Below are 22029 nucleotides of genomic sequence, written 5' to 3'. Positions count from 1 at the left end.
GATGAGAGCGGCGACGGTTGGGTTGAAGCCGTGGTGAGCGACGGTTTGGGAGTGAGGTTGGAATTGGGGTCGATGAGACCGAGTGGGCGCGGTAAGCGACAGCAGATCAACAATGGATGACGGCAGGTCGCGTAGTGCGCGAAGAATCCAACAGGGAGCTTCGGCAGAAGGGGAAATGTACCGCGAGATGAGATTGGAGATGAGGTCTGGAAGGGTGCGCAGCAGGGCGGCACGCGTCAATCAATGCCAGAATCAGCGATTCGGGCCGAGAAAAGACTTGGGGAAAGACCTCTTTGAGAGGAGACACAGAGCCGCAGGAGGACTCGATGAACCTGGCCAGCGTTGCAGTTGCGGTAGCGGTAGCGGTAGCGCAGATGTGCTGGGGTTCCGAGGCGAGGGAACAACTTTTTGAGACAGGGTGGTGGTGGTGGTGGCGCCTCGATGTCTTCCGGGCTCAGAGAGTTAGTTAACTCTTTTTTTTTTTTTTTGGTCCGTTCTTCCTCACCCTGGCTTTGTCGGGTGGGATGTTGGCGAGCGTCGAGCTGCTGCTGTATGTATGTATGCTGTATGCAAGTTGGCGGTTCGGATCAGAAGGGGGAACGGGAACTGGAACTGGAGCTGGAACCCAGATCTCAGCTTGATGGTTCAGCCAGATCGTTTCTTTGTCGTCGTGGGGGGTGGGTAAGAAGTTTTTTTTTCTTCCCCCTTCTCCTTGCTCCCCTCTCTATGTCTGACCCCTAGACCCCTCGCCAGATCTGAGGAAAAAAGTAGCTGCCAGCTATCAAAACCAGACGATGACCCTCACTTTGCCGATGCCGTTGGTGGATGCCGCAGTCGCTGCTACGGTGCGCGGCGCGCGGAGGACGCGGGAGCTTGAGCTTTGGACTTTTTTTTTTCTTTCTCTTCCCGCTCTTTCTGCTGCTGCTCTCTCAGTCGCTTCCCTCGTGTTTTAGTGAACGGGGGGGCGTGTGCGGAACAATTGCTGGGCTGTGCGCGCGTGCGTCAGTAGGTACGTGCGACAAGAGCGAGAGCGGTGTCTTGTCCGCCCGGGGGTGGACAAGGGCAGAAAATGAGAGAGAGGCCGCTGAGACCTGAGGCTGTGCAGCCCTTGGTGTATGAATGTGTGTGAGAGAAATTGGATGGGAACAGGCGACCCAGTGTCTCCGGCCTCGACGGAAGCTCGAGGCCGTCAAGAGAGTTTGCGCCCTTCCCTCCTCTAGACGCGGGTGGTGGGTGCGAGCAAAATATTGGGCAAAAAAAGCAATCTCTCCAACAAGTAACAAGCAGAGGAGAAACTCGAGAGAGCGTTCGGAGACGGATGATGAATAATGGTACTCACGCTGTCCCTCTCATGAAATGATTATCCCAGCTGAGATGTCCTCGAATGACGAATGAGTCGATTCAATGTGGCAGGTGGATTCAGAAGCAGTCGAGCGGCTTCTTCTCCTTCTTTTCAATGTAGCGCGTGCGTGAGGTGGTTGTTCTTGGCCCCCAAAGGTCGGGTGTGTGTGTTTGCGTCCAGAACGAACGGGGGTTCGGGGTCGGGCAGATGCTCCGCTGTTTGCTTGCGATCTACCGCGAAGGGGGTTAATGGATGGAGTGGGTGTGGGTGTGGGTGTGTGGGTGAGAGGAGAGCAGAGTGCTGCGCTGCGTTGCGTTGCGTTACGTTGAAGCACCGGGCAGAAAAAATAACAATACTTCTGCTGGTGTGTGTTGACGTCGGAAACGCTCGCTGAACTTGAGGTGGGTTTGTAATTAGTAGTGTTTGCCTGTATCTGTCTTCTCCGTTTCGCTGATGGTGGTGGTTGTGGTGGTGGTCGTCGCGAGGGGCGGGATCTTGGAATTAAAGAACCAGAAGAAAAAAAAGTAGAAGGAAGGCCCTGTCTCTTTCTTTTGCTTTCCCGCTTGTCCCTCAAGTAATACTTCTTGTCTCTTGTCGTTCACTTGCCGGCCTGGCCCTCCGAGCAATGCACCCTTCTTTCTTCTCCCGTCTTAGGGGTTTGTCCTTAGTCGAGGGATGATGGCTGCTGATCGTCGGCGCTTGAGCCGTTTTTTGGCGCGCGATTATGCTGCGTCTGTAAGGTGAGGCCGTGACGGAATGGCTTCTCCCAGTGGCGAGACGGTCGGCTGTAACGCAACCCAAATTACTCCTTCCTGCGAAGCGCAATGCTGTCGTCGACAACACTTGTGAATGTAGACCTTGGGCTAGGAATACTATTCCAGTCCTTCCTGCCGTGCAGTCTGTGAAGACAATGTTGTTGCGTTTGTGGTGTGCTGCAGCAGTATGAGGCCTGCCTGATGAGTTAGGCTATGAGGTTGCTGAAAGAGAGTTTGCGTGGTTTCGGATGTTGACGGGTGGGATGAGCGAAAGGGTGAGATGACAAGAAACTGTGAGTGTGACGGGGGGGGGAGGGATGAGAAGAGGGGAGGAATATGTTGTTATCATGTGGTAGCGAACCTCTGGTGTTAGAAAAAAGTAGTCGGGGTCGACTCTGGGTATCTAATTAGACCTAGGTACCGAGTGCAGATGCTCGACAGGCCCAGACGCACGCTTAGAAGCGTTTAAAGGTTCGCCTATTCAGCTCAGCTTCGAGGCGGAACGGGATGAGTGGTGCGCGACCGAAACTAAATTGCAAGGGAAGAGAAACGCCTCCTGGGGTAACAGGGACGAGACCGGAGAGTCTCGGCGGGTGCTCCAGTACTTTTTGTATCTATACAGAGAATCTCTGCAAATCGTAGCGATACCCGTCTGTCGAGTCCTCTTCTGAACGAACGGGATCCCCATCCTCGCTCATCCTCCTCCTCTTTCTCCTCCTGGATTTGGCCTCGAACCAAGCGGCCCCTCTCCCGCCAGAATGCCACTTCATGCGTGCCCGGGGAACCACTGCCATATCCCCTCCCCTCTGCGTGTTGGTAGGTGGTCGTGTGAAAGAAAAAAGGAAGCCCTCCCCTCCCAGACTCGTTGTCCAACCCCCTCTCGTTCTTCATCGCTAAACCCGGGAAACAGTTCGAACAATATTGGGGCGGCATGGCGCTTCTCACAGGTACTCGACCGCCACAAGGTACTTGCGCGATACTGGCGGGCAGCGCTGCCGACAACTAGGTAGCGCGACGCTACCAACCACTATGCGTGCGTTTGTCGTCGCCTCCAGGTGCTGGATCCCCTGGCAAGGCATGAACAGGGGGGATGGCATGCAGAAAGGAGGGGGTGTGTCGACAGGCCATTGGCGAGGAATGGAGGGGGTGTGAGCCCCGAGCTCTTCTCTGCAACCCACGTCCTTTCTGTCTGTCTGCCTGTCTGTTGTCTTCCCGCGAGTGTTCGCTCCATCTCTTTGTATACTTGTAATTAGTCTGTAATCGACCGGCAAACCTCGACTGTGACCGACCGGCCTGGCCTGACCTCACTTTGCCCTGCTCTTTCGTACATTATCGTCACCCTCACACTCCCCATCGCCTTCGAGGCTTCGTTACCCGCCCGTGGGAACACAGATCGAGGCCGTCCCGTTCGCAGCCGTGGCAGCCCAGCCAGTTCAGGTGGCAAGGAACCCGAGCGTTGCTCATGCCAAACGTCTCGACTCCTCCACCCCCGTCTGTCACCATTCTGTCGCTTAGATGGTCTCCTTTTCCCCCTCCAGTCGGCCCTATGGCACACGTCCATCGGACATGACACACGCGCCTAAGCCCGCGCCCGACTGATGGACGACGACGTCCAGCCCACTTGGGCTGGCACATCCTCATCTCACGGACCTCACCGGTATGTCTTTCCCCCCTCCCCGCGATGTGCGTGCGGAACAGTCACCGTGACAGTCAACCGTCACGGTGGAGGTCCTGGTCGAGGCACAATTGCGGTGTTCTGTACTCAAGTAAGCCTGCTGCAACGCACGCACGCTCGCGCATATTGTCATAATATCTGTGTTAACAGCTGCCACGTGACAGGTAAGGGGACCTGCTTCATTAATCTCGATGGGGGGGCCTGCCACCCTCCCTCAGCAACAACCTTGAAGACGCTCTAGCCGCACGCACGCACGGCACGGCTTTTTTGGCCCCCGCTCTTCCGCGGCCTCGTCTATTTGCAATTCCTTGCCACATTGGAACTTGGGGGCAGCAAACAAGCGATTTCCCGCGACAATCAAGCGATTCTCAGCCTATCGCTAAGTCGGGACTCTCACACTTGGGTACAGTAGGTACTTGCACCCCCTCCCCCCCAGACCGGACCCTGACCTCACCTTCGCCAGACTGCATCTCGCTGTCCGTCATATCACTTGTCGCTCAGTTGGCCGTTCCTGGCAAACCTGTCAGCACGTCGTCTGTGTTGCTCGTCTCAATTGGCATTTGAAGCAGTCTGGTGCGACCTGGCAAAGAGAGTCGTCTGTGTACGAATAAGACCCCCAGTCAACCTCGCGGTTCACCAGGAAGGCCCCTCGCGCATCCGGAGACGCTGGCCGCCTCTGACGTTGCACTGGTTTCCACTCGTCTGCCTCGCGAAGCTTGAGCACCATTGCAACCCTTTAGACCGCTGGTTGGCCAGGGTCCCAGGCTCTGGTGAAGGTAACATAGCTATGTGAATTCTCGCGCGTTGTGCGTGTGTGCTGCGTGCTGTGTACTGTGCATTGTGTGCTGCACCGCCAAAAAATTGGCGGCAAGGGTCTTCCACGTTTCCCAAGTCTGGCAGGAAACGGCTTTGATACGCAGCCAGGCGCGCAAAAGAAACACCGAGACTTGTGTGATCCAGCCCACATGACTCCAGACCGAGCATCCTGGCGTCCTCCAGACTCGAGAGTCGAGACGACCAACATCGGTGCCGTAGCGACCCCGGTCGAACCTTTGGTCCCTTCATCCGCTCGTGCCTTCAGAAATAGCATCTACCCACGCGGGAGCCCCTGTCTGACAGGGTCTCTGTCCTGAGAATATTGCTTGCCATTGGCATCGACCCGCGATGCAACAGCAACGCAGTGGCAGTGGGCGTTTCGGAGGCGACCATTTTGACATTCGCGACATGTCGTTTTGCTGGAGTGTTCGGCCGGACTCATAGATGTGGCTGACCAGCGTTGCATTCAGGGTTCAGTCCTCCCCCCTACCAAGTTGTTGACTGGATGAGAGGAACAAATTCACATTCGCACGCACTCAGCACTGCCGACGGATGTGGTTGATTGATGCTGGCTCAGCTCGCGCCAATGAGAATGCCGGGAAAGGGTGCAGATGGTCCCTAGTTCCTCGTCTCACCTTCCAATACCATTTCTCTCGTTCTGGCACGCGTCTAGTAGTTGGCGAGACCGCTTGTGGCCCAGTTTCGTCTCCCACTTCAACTTGCCTAGCATGAAAACCCCCCCACAAAGTACAACACCGTCGCTGGGCGTTGTCGTCAACAGATGGGCTTAGCTTGCAAATCTCGTATTAACGCCCCGTTGGCAACTTGTTTCGTTTCTCAGCCGCCATTCGCACTAGCATGCGCGGCAGTGCATACTCATTTGAGCAGGTTTTGATCACCGTCGGCGTGAGATTAGAGATGGTATGGTCTCAATTTCGGGCTCGCGTTGAGCCATGTCTCGGCTTTGAACTCCGTTCTTCAGCAGATCGAGCCCATCTCTATCAGGCACGTTGAGTCCTGACGCAACTCCAAAGCAACGTCACAACTTTTCGCCTAACCATTATTGCAGTGATACGTCAAAGTGGTGGTGTACAGTGGACAATGGTGGTGGAAGCTCCGCTGACCGCATCTGCCCAATCGACTACGGCTGCTGATTCCTCCGCTCGCGGCTGCGCATGCGCCAGTCTCATTCCGGTGTGTGCTGCGACTGCGAGATGCAAATCGAGTGCAGAGAAAAGCTCCCGGTCGATGCGAAGTGTGGTCCGTGTTGACGAAACTGTGATCCAGAGACACTAAATGACATGTAGTACTGCGGTATCTGGTCAACTGAAGGCAGCTTGAGGTGCTGCACGCAGTGTCTGTAAGCATCCCTTCCCTTCGGCGATAGGTCCGCAATCTGGTGCTTCCGTTCCTCTGATGGGTCAAGGGGTGAAACAGAAACGTTAATCTTCCGATGTCGATGGACTGGGATGCAGGCCATGGTGGATTATTTTTAGCTCCATCGCTCTTGGTTGCTGGGTGGAGATGGCAACTGTTGGACACTTTCAGCGCAAGTTTGATAGACTTTATTTACCCCAGCTTTGCCCGGAACCGATCCGCTCGTCTCGTGTCGTCTCGTCTCTTCATCGCGTCGCGCATTCACGGATAAGGTGCTGTAGACGGTAAGGCAATTGCACCGTCGGCTCTGACGGCGGCGGTCAAAGTGTTTCCTGTTACCTCTTGCACCCCATCTCTCTCCCGTCTTTGTCTGGCGTAGCGCTTGTCGCAGCAGGGCGTGTGTTTGAGGTGAGAGGTGCGGAGAAGAAGGAAAGAAAAAGCGCCAAAAGGCTCGACACACACACACCGGAGCCAGCTGGATCGAAGCATGGATCATCGGCCGAAGCCAGTTACCCGACTCGACCGCCTCGCCCAATCTGTTCACACACCCGCTCTGGCGCACGAAAACTACCGCTCCAGTTCCAGTGTCGCCCTCCGCTCGGGTGTCTTTACCGCCGTGCCCCACCACGCCCATCCACCGTGATGCCAGCTAGACGACATGATCGTCCCCATTGGCCCGTCAGAATGAGAGCTGCAGCCAACGGGAAGCCTCAGATGGGTTGAGCGAAAGTGGTTGAGGACAGGGTAATACCATTCGACACATGTGCTGTGACGAGACGGATGAGCCTTTCTTGGATGGAAACTGGCCCAACCTCTCCGGCAGTCCAATTTTAGCAACCAGGACCGGGCCAGATGGATAGTTTCGTCTTGCGGCATCCGGACCTACGCCGTACCATATCGCTGTGCAGTGTTTGAAGAGCCAAATTGACGTGACGGCACAATGCTTCAGCTGCCGCGTTGACCTTCCGTCAAGAGTTTTCTTTCTCGTCTAGGGGACGAACGATGCAGTCCAAATGGCAGTCAGCCTAGGGTGCCGTGGGCGACGTGATGCGGTCCGCATAGGCGCAGTCTGCCGCAAACACGCTGATGCGGTTACCGCGATTTTGCTGCACAAGTGCTGACATACAGTCACACTCAGACGCACACACGCGCACACCTCCTTCACCGTCTATTGCGCATGAAGTGCGTGTGGTATGCTTTACCCAGCCGGACTTGCAGCCAAGAAGAGGTGCCGAGTTTGACGTTCAAGGCAAGGCAGAATGCGTATCCGTATTAGAGGCCGTCAGGTCGCCTAGCTCGACCATTTCCGGCAGACGCCGCATCGGCCGCCGTAATCGATGACTGAGGAGTGACTATTCTCTTCAGGACTCAAAAAAGTTTGGCGCGAACGGCTCCTAGATGACTCCGTTGCATGTCATGTCGCACTCGGTCTGGCATCGTGTCGGTTACCTCCGATCGATTGGTCGGAGAGTTCAAGGCTTGGCTCCGGTGGAGCTCCCGGGCTGTCGCCATGCATGGCTGCTTCGGTAATGAGACGACCAGAAATTGAGGGAAAGTCGTATCATGATGCTGGCAGATACGTAGCAGGGCCGTCGAGCAAGCAAGACGGGCGGGGGTCTGGCGAAGAGATGGCTCGGGCATGGGTAAGTTGAATTAAATGAGTGTGGCCGCAGTCGCCTCTCCGGGCCGCGTCTCTCGTTCGTCTGTGTCGCATCAAAAGATCAGACCAATGCGGAATGACACCCGCGTAGTGGAGTACCGGGTCGTGGCAACAGCAGCAAACAGACAACAACCTTGAACTTTGCGCCTCTGGGTGGCGTCTGGGCATCATCCCGCGAGACCCAGAGCAATATGACACGGCGATGGCTCGTGGCTTCTCGGGGTTGACGGTAAGGGTTGGAGAGTTGCTAGCAAATGCAGCATGCCTTTCATCTGCAGCGTCGCATGGCGTTTGGGTGGTGGGTGAGCGAGGTGGGCGGGGAAATGGAAGCAGATCAATTTGATCAAATGGAGTGAAGCGCCGCTCGGAGGACCGAGGTTGCAAGGATGGTTGACGATTGCGAGGATGGTAGGTATCCGTAAGGCCAAGATGGAAGAACGAAGAAAAGGGTGGGGCAAGCTTCAATTCGAGAAGGAGAGGAGTCGAGAAAGAAAACCCTTGTCTTGTCCCGTTTTCTGTGGTATCGTGTCGTCACCAGACGGGGGACGGAAGTGACGGTATGAATTGTGGACAGTGCCTCCCACCTCCTCGCTGCAGGCCCAGGGCAAGCAGGCAGGAAGACGGTTCCAGGACGGCACAAGGCGCAGAGCCTCTGAGGAGATGAAAATGTGGAGGAGAAGGTTGGGCCAATCTCCTTTGGCAGGTAACTTTCGATGAGGTCGGGCGGCCAGGGATGTGTGATGAGGATGTGAGAGCGAGAGTTGCATGGTCCTGGAGACAAGGCAAGGCAAGGCAAGGTTGTGTGTGTGTCCGGGTCCTGGCTGGCGTCGGCGTTGTTGTCTGTCACCTCAGCGATCGGAGGCCCGCGTATGGACTGAAATTCGAGCCCTCCTCGGGGAGGGCGAGAGCGAGGGCTGGAGAAAACAAGGCCGCTGGATCGGATGCCGTTGGTTCTTGAATAGGTAGCCACTATCCGCGAGGGCAGTCTTGTCCCATCCGATCTTATGCACGATTCTATTCCTGGCGTTCGATGACTGATGCCACCGAGGACCAAGTGCTGGGCAGCAGGAGGTTGGCGGCCCATTCCGGACGTTTTGCATGCAAGCGACACCGAGCCTGATGCAGCGTCAGTGTTGGTAGCCCAGGTACTCTTTGGATCCAAGGTTGCCGATGCTGCTCAACGCAGGTCAGTTGGTTGGTCGAACCATGGTATGTGCATGGCGAAAGATGACCTGTTGGAAGCAGGTGGGCCGGCATGCTCTAAGGTAGTCGGTGACTTTGCTCAAAGAAGCAATTGCGATGCGAAGAAGGGCACAGCAGCACCTGAGGCAGCCAGCACCAACACACGTTGAGGTTGATAATCATGATTCCAAAGAGCCCAACGTCAAAAGCTGTGTGCCTCGGTACCGTGGCTAGCTGGCATGGCTACCAGGCGTCTCTCTCATATCGGCGTCTTTCCCGCTGTCCCTCCACATCAGGTCGCCGACGGGAGCAGGGGGGAAATGATGGGGCGGGGAGCCCATGGAGTCCACCGTCCACGTCGTCTCGGGCATGCGACAAGCGACACTGGTGGAGGTTTGCTGCGAGATGCCTGTCCTGCCTGCTTCCATACCTTTCTTGAGAGAGGGTCGAGTCGCGGTAAAGGGTATGTTAGGTACGTACCTGCCTTCTCAGCGAGCAAAAAGACCGTGCAGCACACCGAGGGCACTCTTCCAACATTCAGGCAGGTAGGTGTGCCTGGGTCAGATCGAGGATGGTTGCACAAAAAAACACCTTGCAAGTTGTTGGTGTTGGTTCTGTTTCTTTGGCGTTTGGCGACTATTCTACGCCGCGGAGCCGCTTTTGACGTTCCAGGTTGGTACCAACCTAGCCTGTAGCCTGTAGGTAAACTGGGGGCTAGCGAGCCCGTCTAGACGCGTGTTTGCCGACGGAACGCCCAGGTCGCCCCCGCCCGCCGCTCCTGAAGACAAGTCCTCAGGTACCTTCACATCCGTTCTTGCCTGTCATGTCAGTCCAGCTGGTGCCAGGGCCACTGGCCCGCGTGGTGCACCAGGAACGCCCATCGCGGTACGTACCTGCTCCCTGACGACGGGAAGGATGCACTTTGGTTTTCGTCCATCAGTGTCTTGTCTGTGATTGCACCTGCTGTCATGGAAGATTGCAATGCATCTTGATTACTATTCCTGCCACAAGCCTCAACATCTGCGTCTCTCTTGCTTGCACCTTCGCAGACACCTCATGGAAGTAGTATGTTCACGTGATTGTTCACGCATGCTGACCTGAGATAAGCTGGCTGGCCCATGCTTCATTGGCACGGAATTGTTGGCAGGGACAGGGCATGCTTCGTCCTCATTTTGACCGCAACTTTCCACCACCGTTCACCACTTTCATTACCTACCTGCCACGACCTTACCCACTTGCCACGCAACGACTTGAACTCTGGCAGCCAAAGCAAGAACGAAGCTCCCGTCTTTTGCAAATGAAGGAAACAATTGTTTCTAATATTGGATCATCAAATTCTCCGAGAATGCACGGCACCGCATCTCCATCACACGATACCTGGCAGTCCACCCTCCTTCAGCCAATGGCGTGTCTCGCTTCCGTCTAAGCGCCCATTAAGCGCTCACTCAACGACAACATCTTCTTTCAACATCTAGTCCTGCTCGCCTTTGTCTTCTTTCTAGAACCTGTCCCCCACATGGGATTTAATCATATCCCGGAGATCTCTGCGGCACCGGAGCGTCTACAACCTATTGATAACTCCCGGGATCAACCACATGCCACATGCCACATACTTTGGCCGCGCCCTAGCTCGAGATTGGCGATCTTCCATCCCGACGAACTTCCACTTCACAGACTCTCTTCCCTAGCCGCCAGGTTCTCTATGCGCCCAGCAACAGGTTCCCGCAGAAACAAGTCAACCATCCAGTCGTCATCATCAGCGTGACGCCCCTCAATATTCTCCGTGGCCATGCCAGCGGGACCCCCTCAGCGTCACGCTCGTCGACCACCACACCGCCATCCCCACGAACACCTCTCCCACGCCCTGCAGACCAAGATCTCCAGATGGGCAAATACGCGACCTGCTTTAGACGCCTCACCCCATCCGTGTGTTCACAAGAAACTCGCCGACGGGAGACCCTGAAAGCAAACCAACCTGCTTGATCGTGGCGTCGAAAGAGCCACAATCACCAAGTTCGTCCAGACGACCTCCCGTCATTGGGCCGCTCGAGCAACCTCGACGATGCAGGACCATACATCCGGGACGCCCTCGTGAACCCGTGAACCCTTCTCTCCCCTTCTGGGAAATCCATCTGCCCAAACCACCCCCTGCCGTCACCTCGCCGTCCGGGGACGGAGCAAGCATGCAGCACGTCAGTCCAACATAACCGCCTCTCCACGTCGATATTTTTAGCTGCCGTTGCTATATTAAGCCAGTCGCCTCACCTGCAGCCGCCGATGAGCTGCATCTTGCTTAATGAGACGTCACGTCCCGGCTCAACCTCAACTGCCCATCCGCCCATTGTGAACCCCCTCCCTCCTTATCTATCGTGATTTCCATGTCGTAAGAACAAAGGAGGCAAAGGCCCCTTCCGCCGTAGTCCCTTTTTCCATTTCCACTTTCGTTTGTCTCAGAAGGAACATCGGACCTGCCGCCACCCCTGACATCATCTCATGGCGCACTTCTAAGCGCGGGACCACAGAAGGCGGGCACCGAAACAAGACCAGCCTCCTCCTCTCCTTCCGCCGCGTGTATGCATCCCCGTCAACACACATCATGCAGTGGCCCATATGGCTCGCCGGCTGGGCTCGACTTTATCTCGGCCGTTTCATCATGACTGCTACCTCGCTCAAGCAAAAGACATGGGCCGATCATCCAGAGAAACCCCCCTGCCCACATCACATCCCCCACGCAACGCATCATCTGGCAAGGGTGTGGACCGCAGTTGCTTTTCATTTTGTCGTTTCAAATTTCTATTCCTGTCATCGGATCTAGAGGCGGGTGTTTCTCCTCCAATGCTCGTAAACCCTTGGGCATCACTATCTCTACAAACAATCCTGACACGACGCCGGGCCAGACATGCGGCCCTCGAGCGATATCCACCCCTTCTTGCAACTTGCACCATAGAGCCAGGGGTGGTAAAGATGCCCTCGTTCGTTCGAGGATCTTCCTCAACCTCGTCCCTGCTCATGAGTGACGCATCTCGGCTACCTCATCACAGCGCCTAGCATCGACAAGTACCTCGGTGTCATATGGTACTTCGACGATACCTCACTTTTTCTGCCTCTTCGCGCTCTTGTCGTCATTTGCGCCACCGCCCTCTAATACGCTTGCGCTTCGCTTGTTTGATGCTCCGCTACTCCCCGGCCGAGCCGACTTCTCCTTTTCCTTATCCGCGTCTCCCTTGTCGTCGCCCGCGGCATCCGGCGCAGCACCCGGTTCTTCGCCGTTCGTGGCCGGGGCTGCCTCGGCATTGTCTTGCTCGCCGTTTGTCTTCGGTTCGTCCGTCTTTGCAGCTTCCCCGGCTGCCGCTTCTGCTTTCTTTTCTCCTTCCGCAGGCTTATCTCCCTCTTTCTTAGCAGGCCTCTCGACTTCCTCGCCATCCTTAGTTTCCGAGCCCGTCTCAGGCTCTGGTGGCGCGTTGGCCTTCTCTCGCTCCGCTTTCTTGGCCATCTCAATCTTAACTTCGGCATCAACCTTGTCCGTGACTTTTCTAGCGTCGAGCAAGCTATTAACGGCACCCAACAGCTGTTCGTACTGGGCAGTGACCGCGGCAGTGGGCATAACAAGCCGCGGCGGAATGTCGAGTTCATTCAGCGTGTTCATGATACGCAACTGCTGTTGGTTAGATTTGTGCGTGAACAGCTTGTTGATCTTCTCATAACGGAACGTTGGACCGCTGGACAAGCGATCGTGGTGCGAAACACCATAGACAAATTGCTCGGCTTCGGAGGGCTTGCGGCGTTCCTGCTGCTGCTGGCCCTTCTTGCCGCCGGCGGGCGCTGTCGGTGTCTGAGCAGCGCTGCTGGGGGGCTCCTTGTGTGGCTTCTCCGCAGGTGCGGCGGCGGCGGCGGCGGCGATGCTCTCGCGACGGTTGGCGTTCTCTGGCGCTGCAGCTTGTTGGCCTGCAGGCGTAGCAGGGCTGGCACCGTCTGCCGCCATAATAGATTTCCGCTTCTTGGATTTGTCGGCGTTCATCAGATTCTGCAACAGTGTCTGAAGCCCCGCACTTGACTTGAAGGCACTTATGTCCTGGTCGGTATGCGGGTAGTCCAGGCGGTTGTACAGCTCCCGACGCTCCTCGTTGAAGCGGTCATTGCGCGCGAGGATACGCTTGATCTCCAGCAGTAGGGACTCCTCTTCCTTGGCCTCCTCTTTGGATCTCGTAAGAGCGTTGTTCGCAAAGTCCTTCCGCATCTTCTCCTGATTTGGATTGAAGTTGGCCATGAGCTCGTGGAGGGCGTACTCTGGTTGAGTCATGTACTGGACGGGCTTCTGAACTGCCATCATCTTCGCAGCAACCTCGTAATACCGTGCCTTCAGATCTTCCATTGTCCTCGGCTTTGGTACGGGAATGATAGCCTTACTCTCATCTCCGTCCGCCGAAGCCTCCCCATTGATGGCCTCTGGTAGATAGTCGTAACGATCCCATATGATCGGCCATCGGAGGTCAAAGTCCTTGACCAGGGTGAGCAAGTAGTCCGTCTCCTCCTTGGTCCAGTCGTCGCTCTGCAGGTTTGTCCTGTACTGGTCCTCGCTGTACTGCGGCACGTCCACCTCGACGTTGTACTTAGCAAACGACGAGTCTTCCGGCTTCGCAGCTGCCTCGCTATCCGCGTCCTTCATTTCCGCATCGCCCTCTGCCGGTGCCGCACCATTCTCGGGTCCTGTCGTCTTCCTCCGCCAGTGCTTCAATACCAATGCGCCGCTGTCGCCTCGTGCCGAGTTTGTGAACGACTTCAGCACCCACTTAGAGGCCGGTTTCCTGCTCGCAAATCGCCGCTTCTTGAATATCGAGACCTCGGGTACAATTGCGATAGGATTGTCGCCGCCCAAGTTCTGAACCTCTCGCGCAAGACCCTTCAGGTTGGGGCGCGGGGCCGAGGTCTTTTGCTTCTTTGCTGGACGCGGGCCGCCATGGCTGTCGGGGAGGTTGAGCACGTCTCGTACGTCGGAAGAAGTCATGGTGGCGGCAGAAAGAGGTGAGTCGGTGGAAAGGACGTTCGTTCACGATCGGGCGGCCAGTCGAGGTGGATTTTTTATTGACGGCGACGGGTCGACTTGGTCGCATCAAATCATCACCAGTCGGGCGCGTGCATCAAGGATATGGGTATCAAAATTTTCGCAGGAATTTTCTCGTAATAAAGTTTTATTTTTGTCGTGTCGTGGTGCGCAGTGACGGAGAGAATTGAAAAAGGTCGATTGATCGATGGCGGCAAGGGCCCCAGAAGTGCTGCATTCTCTCAAATCGACGACGCGAGGTCGCATCCAGCGCGCAGGCTCTCTTTCTGAACCGCACGTGACCCACCTGTAAAAGGTCAATGCCACCCTTGTCGGCCGCCAATTTTTCGAACGTGGCAGCTTCGACCTCCCGCGCACCTAGGTTGGGACTTTATTGTGGGTACCAGCAACTGGCTGATCTGGCGCTACCTGTTCGAGACGACATCTCCAATTCCAACGCCCACCCCCTCGAGCCCCGGCAGAAGAAGAAGGACAACGGTCGACGAGCACGAAATCGCGAACCCACTGCTCCCCCACGATTTGATCAATCTCCCGTCCCGTCAATTCGCTTCGCACCGTCGCACAAGATGAGACCGTTTCTCCCCCTGCTCTCGATGAGCGCCGTCGCGCAGGCGCTCTACTTCTACATCGACGGCACCTCGCCTAAGTGCTTCTTCGAGGAGCTCCCTAAGGATACGCTCGTTGTTGGCCACTACACGGCTGAGGAGTGGGATGACAGGATCAACCAGTGGGCCAAGCACGATGGTCTCAGCATCTACATCTCTGTCGATGTAAGCTACCCCCTGAGCTTGCATCATTCCTCTGGAGCTCCATAGACCCAGGATGCTGCGAGTTGCAAAGATCCAAGCGCATTTGCTTCCATGAGAGACCAAAACTAACTGTAAATCTTTCCAGGAAACCTTCGACAACGACCACCGCGTCGTCTCCCAGCGCGGCTCTTCTTCTGGCCGCTTCACCTTCACGGCTGCCGATGCCGGCGACCACATGCTCTGCTTCACCCCGTCCTCCACCTCTGGCCGCGCCGGCTGGCTCTCTCAGCACTCCCACAACGGTGGCATCCGTCTGACTCTGGACCTCGCCATCGGCGAGAGCAGCGAGATTGAGAGCTCTGACAAGAGCAAGCTCGAGGATATCGCCACCCGTGTCAAGGACCTTAACAACCGCCTTTCCGACATCCGCAGAGAACAGGTCTTCCAGCGTGTACGTTATATCTTCCGTGTTGTATGGTTTGTCCGGTGCCTTGCTAACCACCAAATAGGAGCGCGAAGCCGAATTCCGTGACCAGTCCGAGTCTACCAACGCCCGTGTTATCCGATGGATGCTCATCCAGCTTGTCGTGCTTGCCGTCACTTGCACCTGGCAGCTGTCGCATCTGCGGTCCTTCTTCATCAAGCAGAAGCTCACGTAAAGAAATTAAAAAAGGAGAAGTTTTTGGTTTACCAGAGCATGCAGGAGTTTGGAGGGTCAGACGACCTTGGTATGCATTCATGCCGGGACTGGAGGAGGGCCGTTTGATTGCCCTGTCTGATATGCTCATGTTGGCTCGGCTGGGGAAACGGACTGTAATGATATACACACCATCTGTAGCTACTATAGCGAGGCTCGGTCAACGAAGCACATGTCAAAAGTTGAATTAGCAGTACCATGTGTTGATCCGATATGTGTCACTTGACTTCAAGAGAGGTATTGAAAGCAGTACCGATTGCAGGCTGGCTGCGGAAGAGGAACGCAATGCAATTAAATCTTCGTCTGCGATGGCCAACAAATCGTGAGTCCGCTTGAAAGCTGAGAACATGACGCCTTCCAATATTGCTCTCGATCGGCTGCAGAACGCCCAAAGCTGTCTCTGGAGTGGCAGATAGCCCCCCGAAGCAGCTGCTTCCACTCATGTTGCTTCGATGGAAATGTGGCCGGGTTCATCCGTATTATATTGAAGTCGCAATTGTTGTTGGTATCTCAAGCTCGCCTCGGTCGCCAACCTACGTCTCTTCATGGTCCGAATTGGTATGCTCTACTGGGTTTTACATGGCCAGTCTTCACCTCTGTCTGCTATCAGCAAGCGATTAGTTCCAGAAGGTGTTCTTTCCGATTCAGGTATAGACCGGAAATATCATGTTTCTTGCATCGTTAATCCTTTTGCGTTTTAATTGGATTATGGCATACACGTCCTCTTTCAAAGTCACTCTGCCGAATAATGTGTTAGCCGCAAAGACTTACAAAGACGTGGCTGGTAGTATCCAAAATGGCTCGGGTCATGATATACTGTAGCTGAGACCGTACGTGTCGTAGATATAGGGAGAAATTTGGTGTCTTTGGGTGATCTCAGGGGTATGGAGGCATAGTCTTGTGGATCGTTATCACTACCAGAAGAATACCACAGCATAGCACACAGTCATTCGAAGTTGATCCGGGTCACACTTTCGAGTAGCTTATTGACCATTGCTTCTTAGAATGTTTTCTTCGTCGCACTGAGCACCTTCCCATCTCGTCCCTTGGTATCACGGTACGTCTATTCCATTCCTGGAGCTTGACGCCGAGCCCCTTTTCCATAGAGCATTTTCCCAGTGAGATCTCCAGTAGACCTGAACTCAGGCCCGACCTGGAAAACCTACTTCTGAAGTCCGTCCATGTGTTTGTGATGGTTGCCTGTCGCAAGCGAATTTCATCCCAACTCAAACTCACCTTTCACCTTCACCTTTCACCCAGCCCCCTTACCCACACGCTCCTTCCCATTGCGAACGACAACAACGAAGAGGACCTACTTACACGGCTTGGTCCACAAGAGATCTCACCGACAGCAGAAGGCATTCCACTAAGGCGTAGTGGTTCAGGTCAAACTGTTGAGTAAGCGGTATCGCCAAGGACGAGTATTCGAAACCCGATCGCGACCCGCCGATGCCTACTCGACGACAGGCTGCCCTCCCCCCGACCGATACCGACCGACTGATACCGAGCCCCTCCCCTCCCTGATCGATCGATCTAAGCGAGATGTCCCAGCATGTGCACTAAGAGATGTAGCCCCCGTTCGACACCTGGGGGGTGAACTCTTTTGACCCTCTCACTCTATTAATCCTTAAGTATAAGGTCTGTAGGCATTTTATCTTGCGTGGAATCTGCGCGTCGCCCTCTGTATAATATAGAGACAGACGATCGATCTAGGAGGTAAGTTGCTGAGAAGACAGCGCTGTCTTACACGTCTAGCTGAACAGACGGCTAGGACGTCTCTACTAAGCACAACGCAATCAAGTAAGATTGAAATCACCTGTGCGGAAGGACTTATCGCATTGTCAATAGACTGAATGTACTTCATCAGCGCATACGAGGTTCATTTCTGAGAGGCGAATGTTTCCTGTCTCTCTCGCTTGGTATCATTTCTATTATACAAATCTGATCATCCCTTGCTTGTTTGCCTTCTCAGACACTGGCCCCGGGCGTTCGATCTTTCGAAACAACTGGTTCCCATATTTCACCTTCACGATCCGAACCGGGTGCCTCGGCGTGTTTGGAGGTCGGTCGTCCAGGTTCACTCTCCAGGCGCTGGAACCGATATTGTCTGGCGCGGCTTGCTCCAGACTCGTCATGGTTGCCGCATTTTCCTTGACCTTGGCCAGATCCAAACCCTTCTCCATGTGGTGAAACGCCCTCTCCTTGTTCACCAACCTCGAGAAACCCCTGATAGTGAAATCACTCGCCTCGTAGCCGGCACGCTCGAGGCCTTTCAGCGATTGCACTGTCTTTCCGACATCCTGCAGTCCAGCGTAGCCTGAAATGAGGGTGTTCCAGGTGACTTCGTTCGGCTCGACGCCCTTTTGCATCATCATCGTGCGAATCCTGCCGCCAGTCTCCTTGTCTCGGTTGAATAGGAACCCGGCAAGAAGAATGTTCCAGGTGTAAATGCTCGGGGGTGGATGGATTTGTGTCTCTTGGCTGGCGTTTGTCTCCTTCTCGCTGGCCTCCCGTTCCGCGAGGGTATCATGGAGCATGTCGCCGACGATGTCCAGTGCTGGTCGCTGCATGTGTTTGTGCCCCATTAGGGCCTTGAGAATCACGTCGTACATGAAGGTGCCCTTCTCCTTAACGTGCTGTACTGCCATAGGATGCCTGTTGATGATCAGTTGTCGGAGGTAGGCGTATAAGGAGATGAGCTTAATCGGTTGCGCAAGATTCTTGACGAAGGCGATGAACATGATACCCAGCGTGGAGGCTGTCGGGTCCATCTTTTTCCTGACCGCGGAAGTAGCTGCGTCGAGACCGGGGAACACCTGCCGAGCTAACTGCCGTTCTGGGGGCAAATTGTTTCCGTATTGCTGAACGTGCATGGACAGGTTCATAGGAATAAGAGCCTGCAGAGGGGCTAGGTTGAAGGCTTTGGAGTAGTAGTAAAGCATAGGGCCGAAGGCTGGTACGACGCCAGCCCGACCTAGCTTCCGCTTCTCATTGGCCTCAAGTTCAGAAAAGTGAAGGATCGAGTACAAGAGGTCGTTCATAAAGACGGTGTCGACAGCTTTGAGTCGGATGGCTTCCTCCACAATCTTGTTGATGACCCCTGACAAGTTTTCCATCTTGGCGCCGTCAAGCAGGGTGCTGAGAAGCACCGAATCTGGCTCGATGCCACTCCCCTTCATCGCCTCGTAGACTTTCCAAGCCTTGTCAGTTGCGCCCGATGAGCATAGGTTCCGAATCATTGCCGTGTAGTTGATCATGTTGGGGACGAAACCATGCTCTAGTAGCACGCTGAACGCATCCGCGGCCGAAAATTCGCCGTGTGCGACGTCTCCGGGATTCAAAGACAATATTGATGTGCAAAGACTTCGCCAAGCTGAACCTTGGAGGTCTCCGTTGGCCTGTCCTTTTCCTTTTTCTTTGCCCTCTGCTTGCATTGCGCGGATAGCTATTTCAAGTGACGCTTGCTTGTAAACCGGCGCCGAAGATAGCCGATGAGCAAATTTGAAGAGGGTGTTAAGATGCAGGGGATGCTCCTGTTTAGATAAGACTTCGTATAGGGCATGTATTCGTGCAGGGTCGACGTATCTCATAAGGTTGTGGATGGTGTTTTGCCGAAAACGCATGTTTTCGAAACGCCCGTTATCGCGCCTGCGCACGAGAAACTCATGCCCCATCACGAAGTCACACAGAGCTGCAGCATGAGTCTGGAGCTCATCTCCGCGAAGCTCTATTTGCCACATGGCGAGGAAGTGGATGACATCTACCATGGCATAAGCTGGCGGCTGCCAATCCTGTGTGAGAGTCTGCAGGACATCAACTGCTCTACAAGGACAGAACCACAGCGCAGAAAGAATAACGGTGTTGAATAGCTCCTCTCTCTCCCTGTTGTCCCAGGAAGACCAATCGTTGATGGCGCTCTCGAAAGCTTCGCCTTTGAGGAGTCGAGCCGGTGGATTGCTGGTTGCGTGTCCCGCCAGACATTCGATGATGTTCGAGAAGCCATGCTTCCACTCTTCCCAAGCCAAGGCTTGGTCTTTATCGAGTACATGGTGCAGATAACTCCAGCGGATGGCTTGATCGATTTTGTTGTGTTTCGACTCGTGAACCCATAGTTTGACCATGTGAGGAGGAGACGAAGCTGTTGGTACGGTAGGTTCCTGAGTGCCCAATTCCTGTTGCTCTATAGGCGGAGCAGTTGTGGTGTGTTGCAGTTTTCCTTTGCGAGCAGCTTCTGTTTTTTTGTTGATAAACTGTATGAATTTGTCCCCCTCACGTGCGGCATCTTGAGGCAGCAAATAGCCTCTGCACGTGGTGAAAGGCCGAAGGCCAAGCTGCTTGTATCGCTGCAGACATGGCTTGCAAATAATGGCCCGGAGCATGTGTAGGTGCGTTTATCAAAGGACCAGTGAGACTGAGAGATCCAGCATATGGTCTGGATGGATTGCTGTAAGAAAATAAAAGAGAAATTGAGCGTTGAGCGTTGAATGTAGATTTTCAGATGACGCCGGGGAGATCCGAACCCCTGCTAACTACCTTCGCGCTTAAGCGCAGCGGCAGGTGCCAACAATTAGTCCGTGCAGCCGTTTCTTAGCGCAATGTAGAAGCATTGCAATCCTGCCGTGCGCCGCGTTCCAGCTTCCAGTTGGTCTACCTCTCTACCTCAATAAATTTCAGCCCATAACGAAACTAATCTGCTTTCCCAACTGGCAACCTCCGACTTCGCGGCCTACTTGATTTAAACCTGTCTTAAGAAAGCAACGCACCTCTCAGACCACTCTAGAGGTCAGCGAATCGAAAACCCGTCACTTCACGCACAAGCACTCAAATCTACCTACAACGCCACAATGAGCTCACACGCGAGCCTAAGCGCGGCCGCCGACGATCGTAAGGCCCGCCTTGCGAAGCTCAAAAATCTCAAGAGAAAACAACCCGGAGACGAAGTTGTGCCGCCAGAGTCAGAACGTGAGGGGTCGGCACCGGCAATAGAGAACGATGTCGCAAGGATACACCTATCGGGCCGCAACTACGACCCCGAAGTGCGCGGACCCAAGCTTGGCTTCGAGGCACCACCGATACAAGACCTGGAAAAGCCTACGCTGGAGGAGCAGGCGGCAGACATCGAAGCCGACGTGAAGGAGAAGGCAGCCGAGGAAGCGCAGGACGACAAGGGTATTGATCTGTTCAAGCTCCAGCCGAAGAAGCCGAACTGGGATTTGAAGAGGGACTTGGAGAAGAAATTGGAGGTTCTCAATGTTAGGACGGACAACGCTATTGCAAGACTCGTACGAGAGCGCATTACCAATGCTCAGAAGTCGAAGCAGGTCGAGGGAGGAAGCGGAGAAGGCAACGCGTCGGGAGTAGATGGCGTCGCATTAGTGGAGGGACTGCGTGTGCGAGAGAGGGAGGAAGAAGAAGAGGAGCGACGCGAGAGGGAGCTGGACGAAGATCTGGCCATCTGAACAAGGCATTGTATGCGAACATTAAAAGTACATTGTATTATGGTCTTGGGGACGGGTATGTCACCGATTCTACAACTAATTGATACCCACGGCTATCTGCCCGTATTCAACGACTGCGTCAGGGCCAGTCTCTTGCTGAATGGACTGAGACTGCGTTCGCGTTGGGGTTGTCTCTGCTCCGGTTGTCTTTCTTGCCTGTCGTTCCTGCCGCCTCGTCCAAATCGGCCAGTTGACGCGCCTCTAAAATTTCTCTCGCCGCTTCGGTTTGAACGATTGTCAAATCTTGGGCCCCGTCGGTCAGGAGATGCGGACAAAGACCGTCGATTGCCACGAACACCACCATCACGCGACACTGAAGACTCTCGGGAGCCAGGAGATTCACGAGAACGCTGGGGTGCCTGATTTTGTCTGGCAGCGGGTCTTGCGTAATCGTCTCCTCTCTCGCGATATCTCCTGGCACTGTTGACAGAAGGAGAGCGGCTGTCTCTGGAAAGAGACCGTTGGCGGCGGCGAGGCGGCGATTGCGTTTGCCGACTTCTTGCAGACCTCCGGGATACAGAGCGATCACCATCGCTTTCGGGGCTGAAGGACCTGCGTCGACTTCCGTTGCCGTCTTCAGGAGACCTCAAGCTGCGGCGAGCGGGTGCGGGTGACGGGGAACGACGTTTGGGTGGCGGCGAGGCAGAACGGTTGGTCGAGATGGTGGAAACAGAATCAACCGACTCCGATCGCTGACGTTTCGCCTCTGTCTGCCTGATGAGTTCTTCGTCGCGCTCCTCCAATTCCCGCTTCCTGGCTCTCTCAGCCTCTTTCTTCGCAAGCTCCTCATCCGCCACACCTTTTCTGTACTTTGGTAAGCGATAAACGAAAATAGGCGCGAAGCTGATATGTGTGACTGACTTTCTCTGCGCATCATCCGGCACATCATTTGTCAGTTTGGGCACGAGTTTGGGATTGTGCAGCTGCTGCGTTCGAGAGGGCCGAGACACGTAGGGTCTGGCTGCAGCTGACTCTTTACACTCATATGAATAGTGACGTTCTGCGAAAGTCAGCGTAAGTTCGCGATGCCGCTGGCAGTACTGTACATATCTCTCTTCAGACACTTTTGACACTGGACGTTGGCCGGTGTTTGCTGGCGAGGGCCGCCGCGTCCTCTATAGGAATGCATTGGCGATGATAGTGGATTCCGCTGGTAGACGTCGATTGTTGATGTTCTGGAGTCCCGCACCAGTCAGTCAGTCTCGGTTGTCGTCTA

At 55.0% G+C, this 22029-nt stretch overlaps 4 protein-coding genes across 4 annotated transcripts; 2 read left to right on the top strand and 2 right to left on the bottom strand.

Annotated features, from left to right (window-relative positions):
- Window positions 1–11898: 11898 nt before the first annotated feature.
- On the bottom strand, window positions 11899–13812 carry SWC4 (swr complex subunit; the record flags this gene model as incomplete). Its single annotated transcript, XM_053178086.1, has 1 exon — window positions 11899–13812. The coding sequence occupies one exon, from the start codon at window positions 13810–13812 to the stop codon at window positions 11899–11901; it is 1914 nt and encodes a 637-aa protein (XP_053038045.1).
- A 623-nt stretch (window positions 13813–14435) lies between these two features.
- COL26b_005232 (uncharacterized protein) lies at window positions 14436–15277 on the top strand (the record flags this gene model as incomplete). The annotated part of the gene is made up of 3 exons (XM_053178085.1): window positions 14436–14639; window positions 14764–15069; window positions 15128–15277. 3 exons carry the CDS (start codon window positions 14436–14438, stop codon window positions 15275–15277), a joined length of 660 nt encoding a protein of 219 aa, XP_053038044.1.
- Window positions 15278–17246: 1969 nt separating this feature from the next.
- COL26b_005231 (uncharacterized protein) lies at window positions 17247–18572 on the bottom strand (the record flags this gene model as incomplete). Its single annotated transcript, XM_053178084.1, has 1 exon — window positions 17247–18572. One exon carries the CDS (start codon window positions 18570–18572, stop codon window positions 17247–17249), a length of 1326 nt encoding a protein of 441 aa, XP_053038043.1.
- Window positions 18573–20159: 1587 nt separating this feature from the next.
- COL26b_005230 (uncharacterized protein) lies at window positions 20160–20774 on the top strand (the record flags this gene model as incomplete). The annotated part of the gene is made up of 1 exon (XM_053178083.1): window positions 20160–20774. The coding sequence occupies one exon, from the start codon at window positions 20160–20162 to the stop codon at window positions 20772–20774; it is 615 nt and encodes a 204-aa protein (XP_053038042.1).
- Between the last annotated feature and the right edge of the window lie 1255 nt (window positions 20775–22029).

The sequence above is a fragment of the Colletotrichum chrysophilum genome (genome assembly GCF_026319265.1).
Source record: "Colletotrichum chrysophilum strain AFK26 chromosome Unknown scaffold_34, whole genome shotgun sequence".
In the NCBI taxonomy this organism is placed as follows: Eukaryota; Fungi; Ascomycota; class Sordariomycetes; order Glomerellales; family Glomerellaceae; genus Colletotrichum; species Colletotrichum chrysophilum.
Note: the sequence above shows the minus strand (reverse complement) of the source record. Positions and strands in the feature narration are given on the sequence as shown.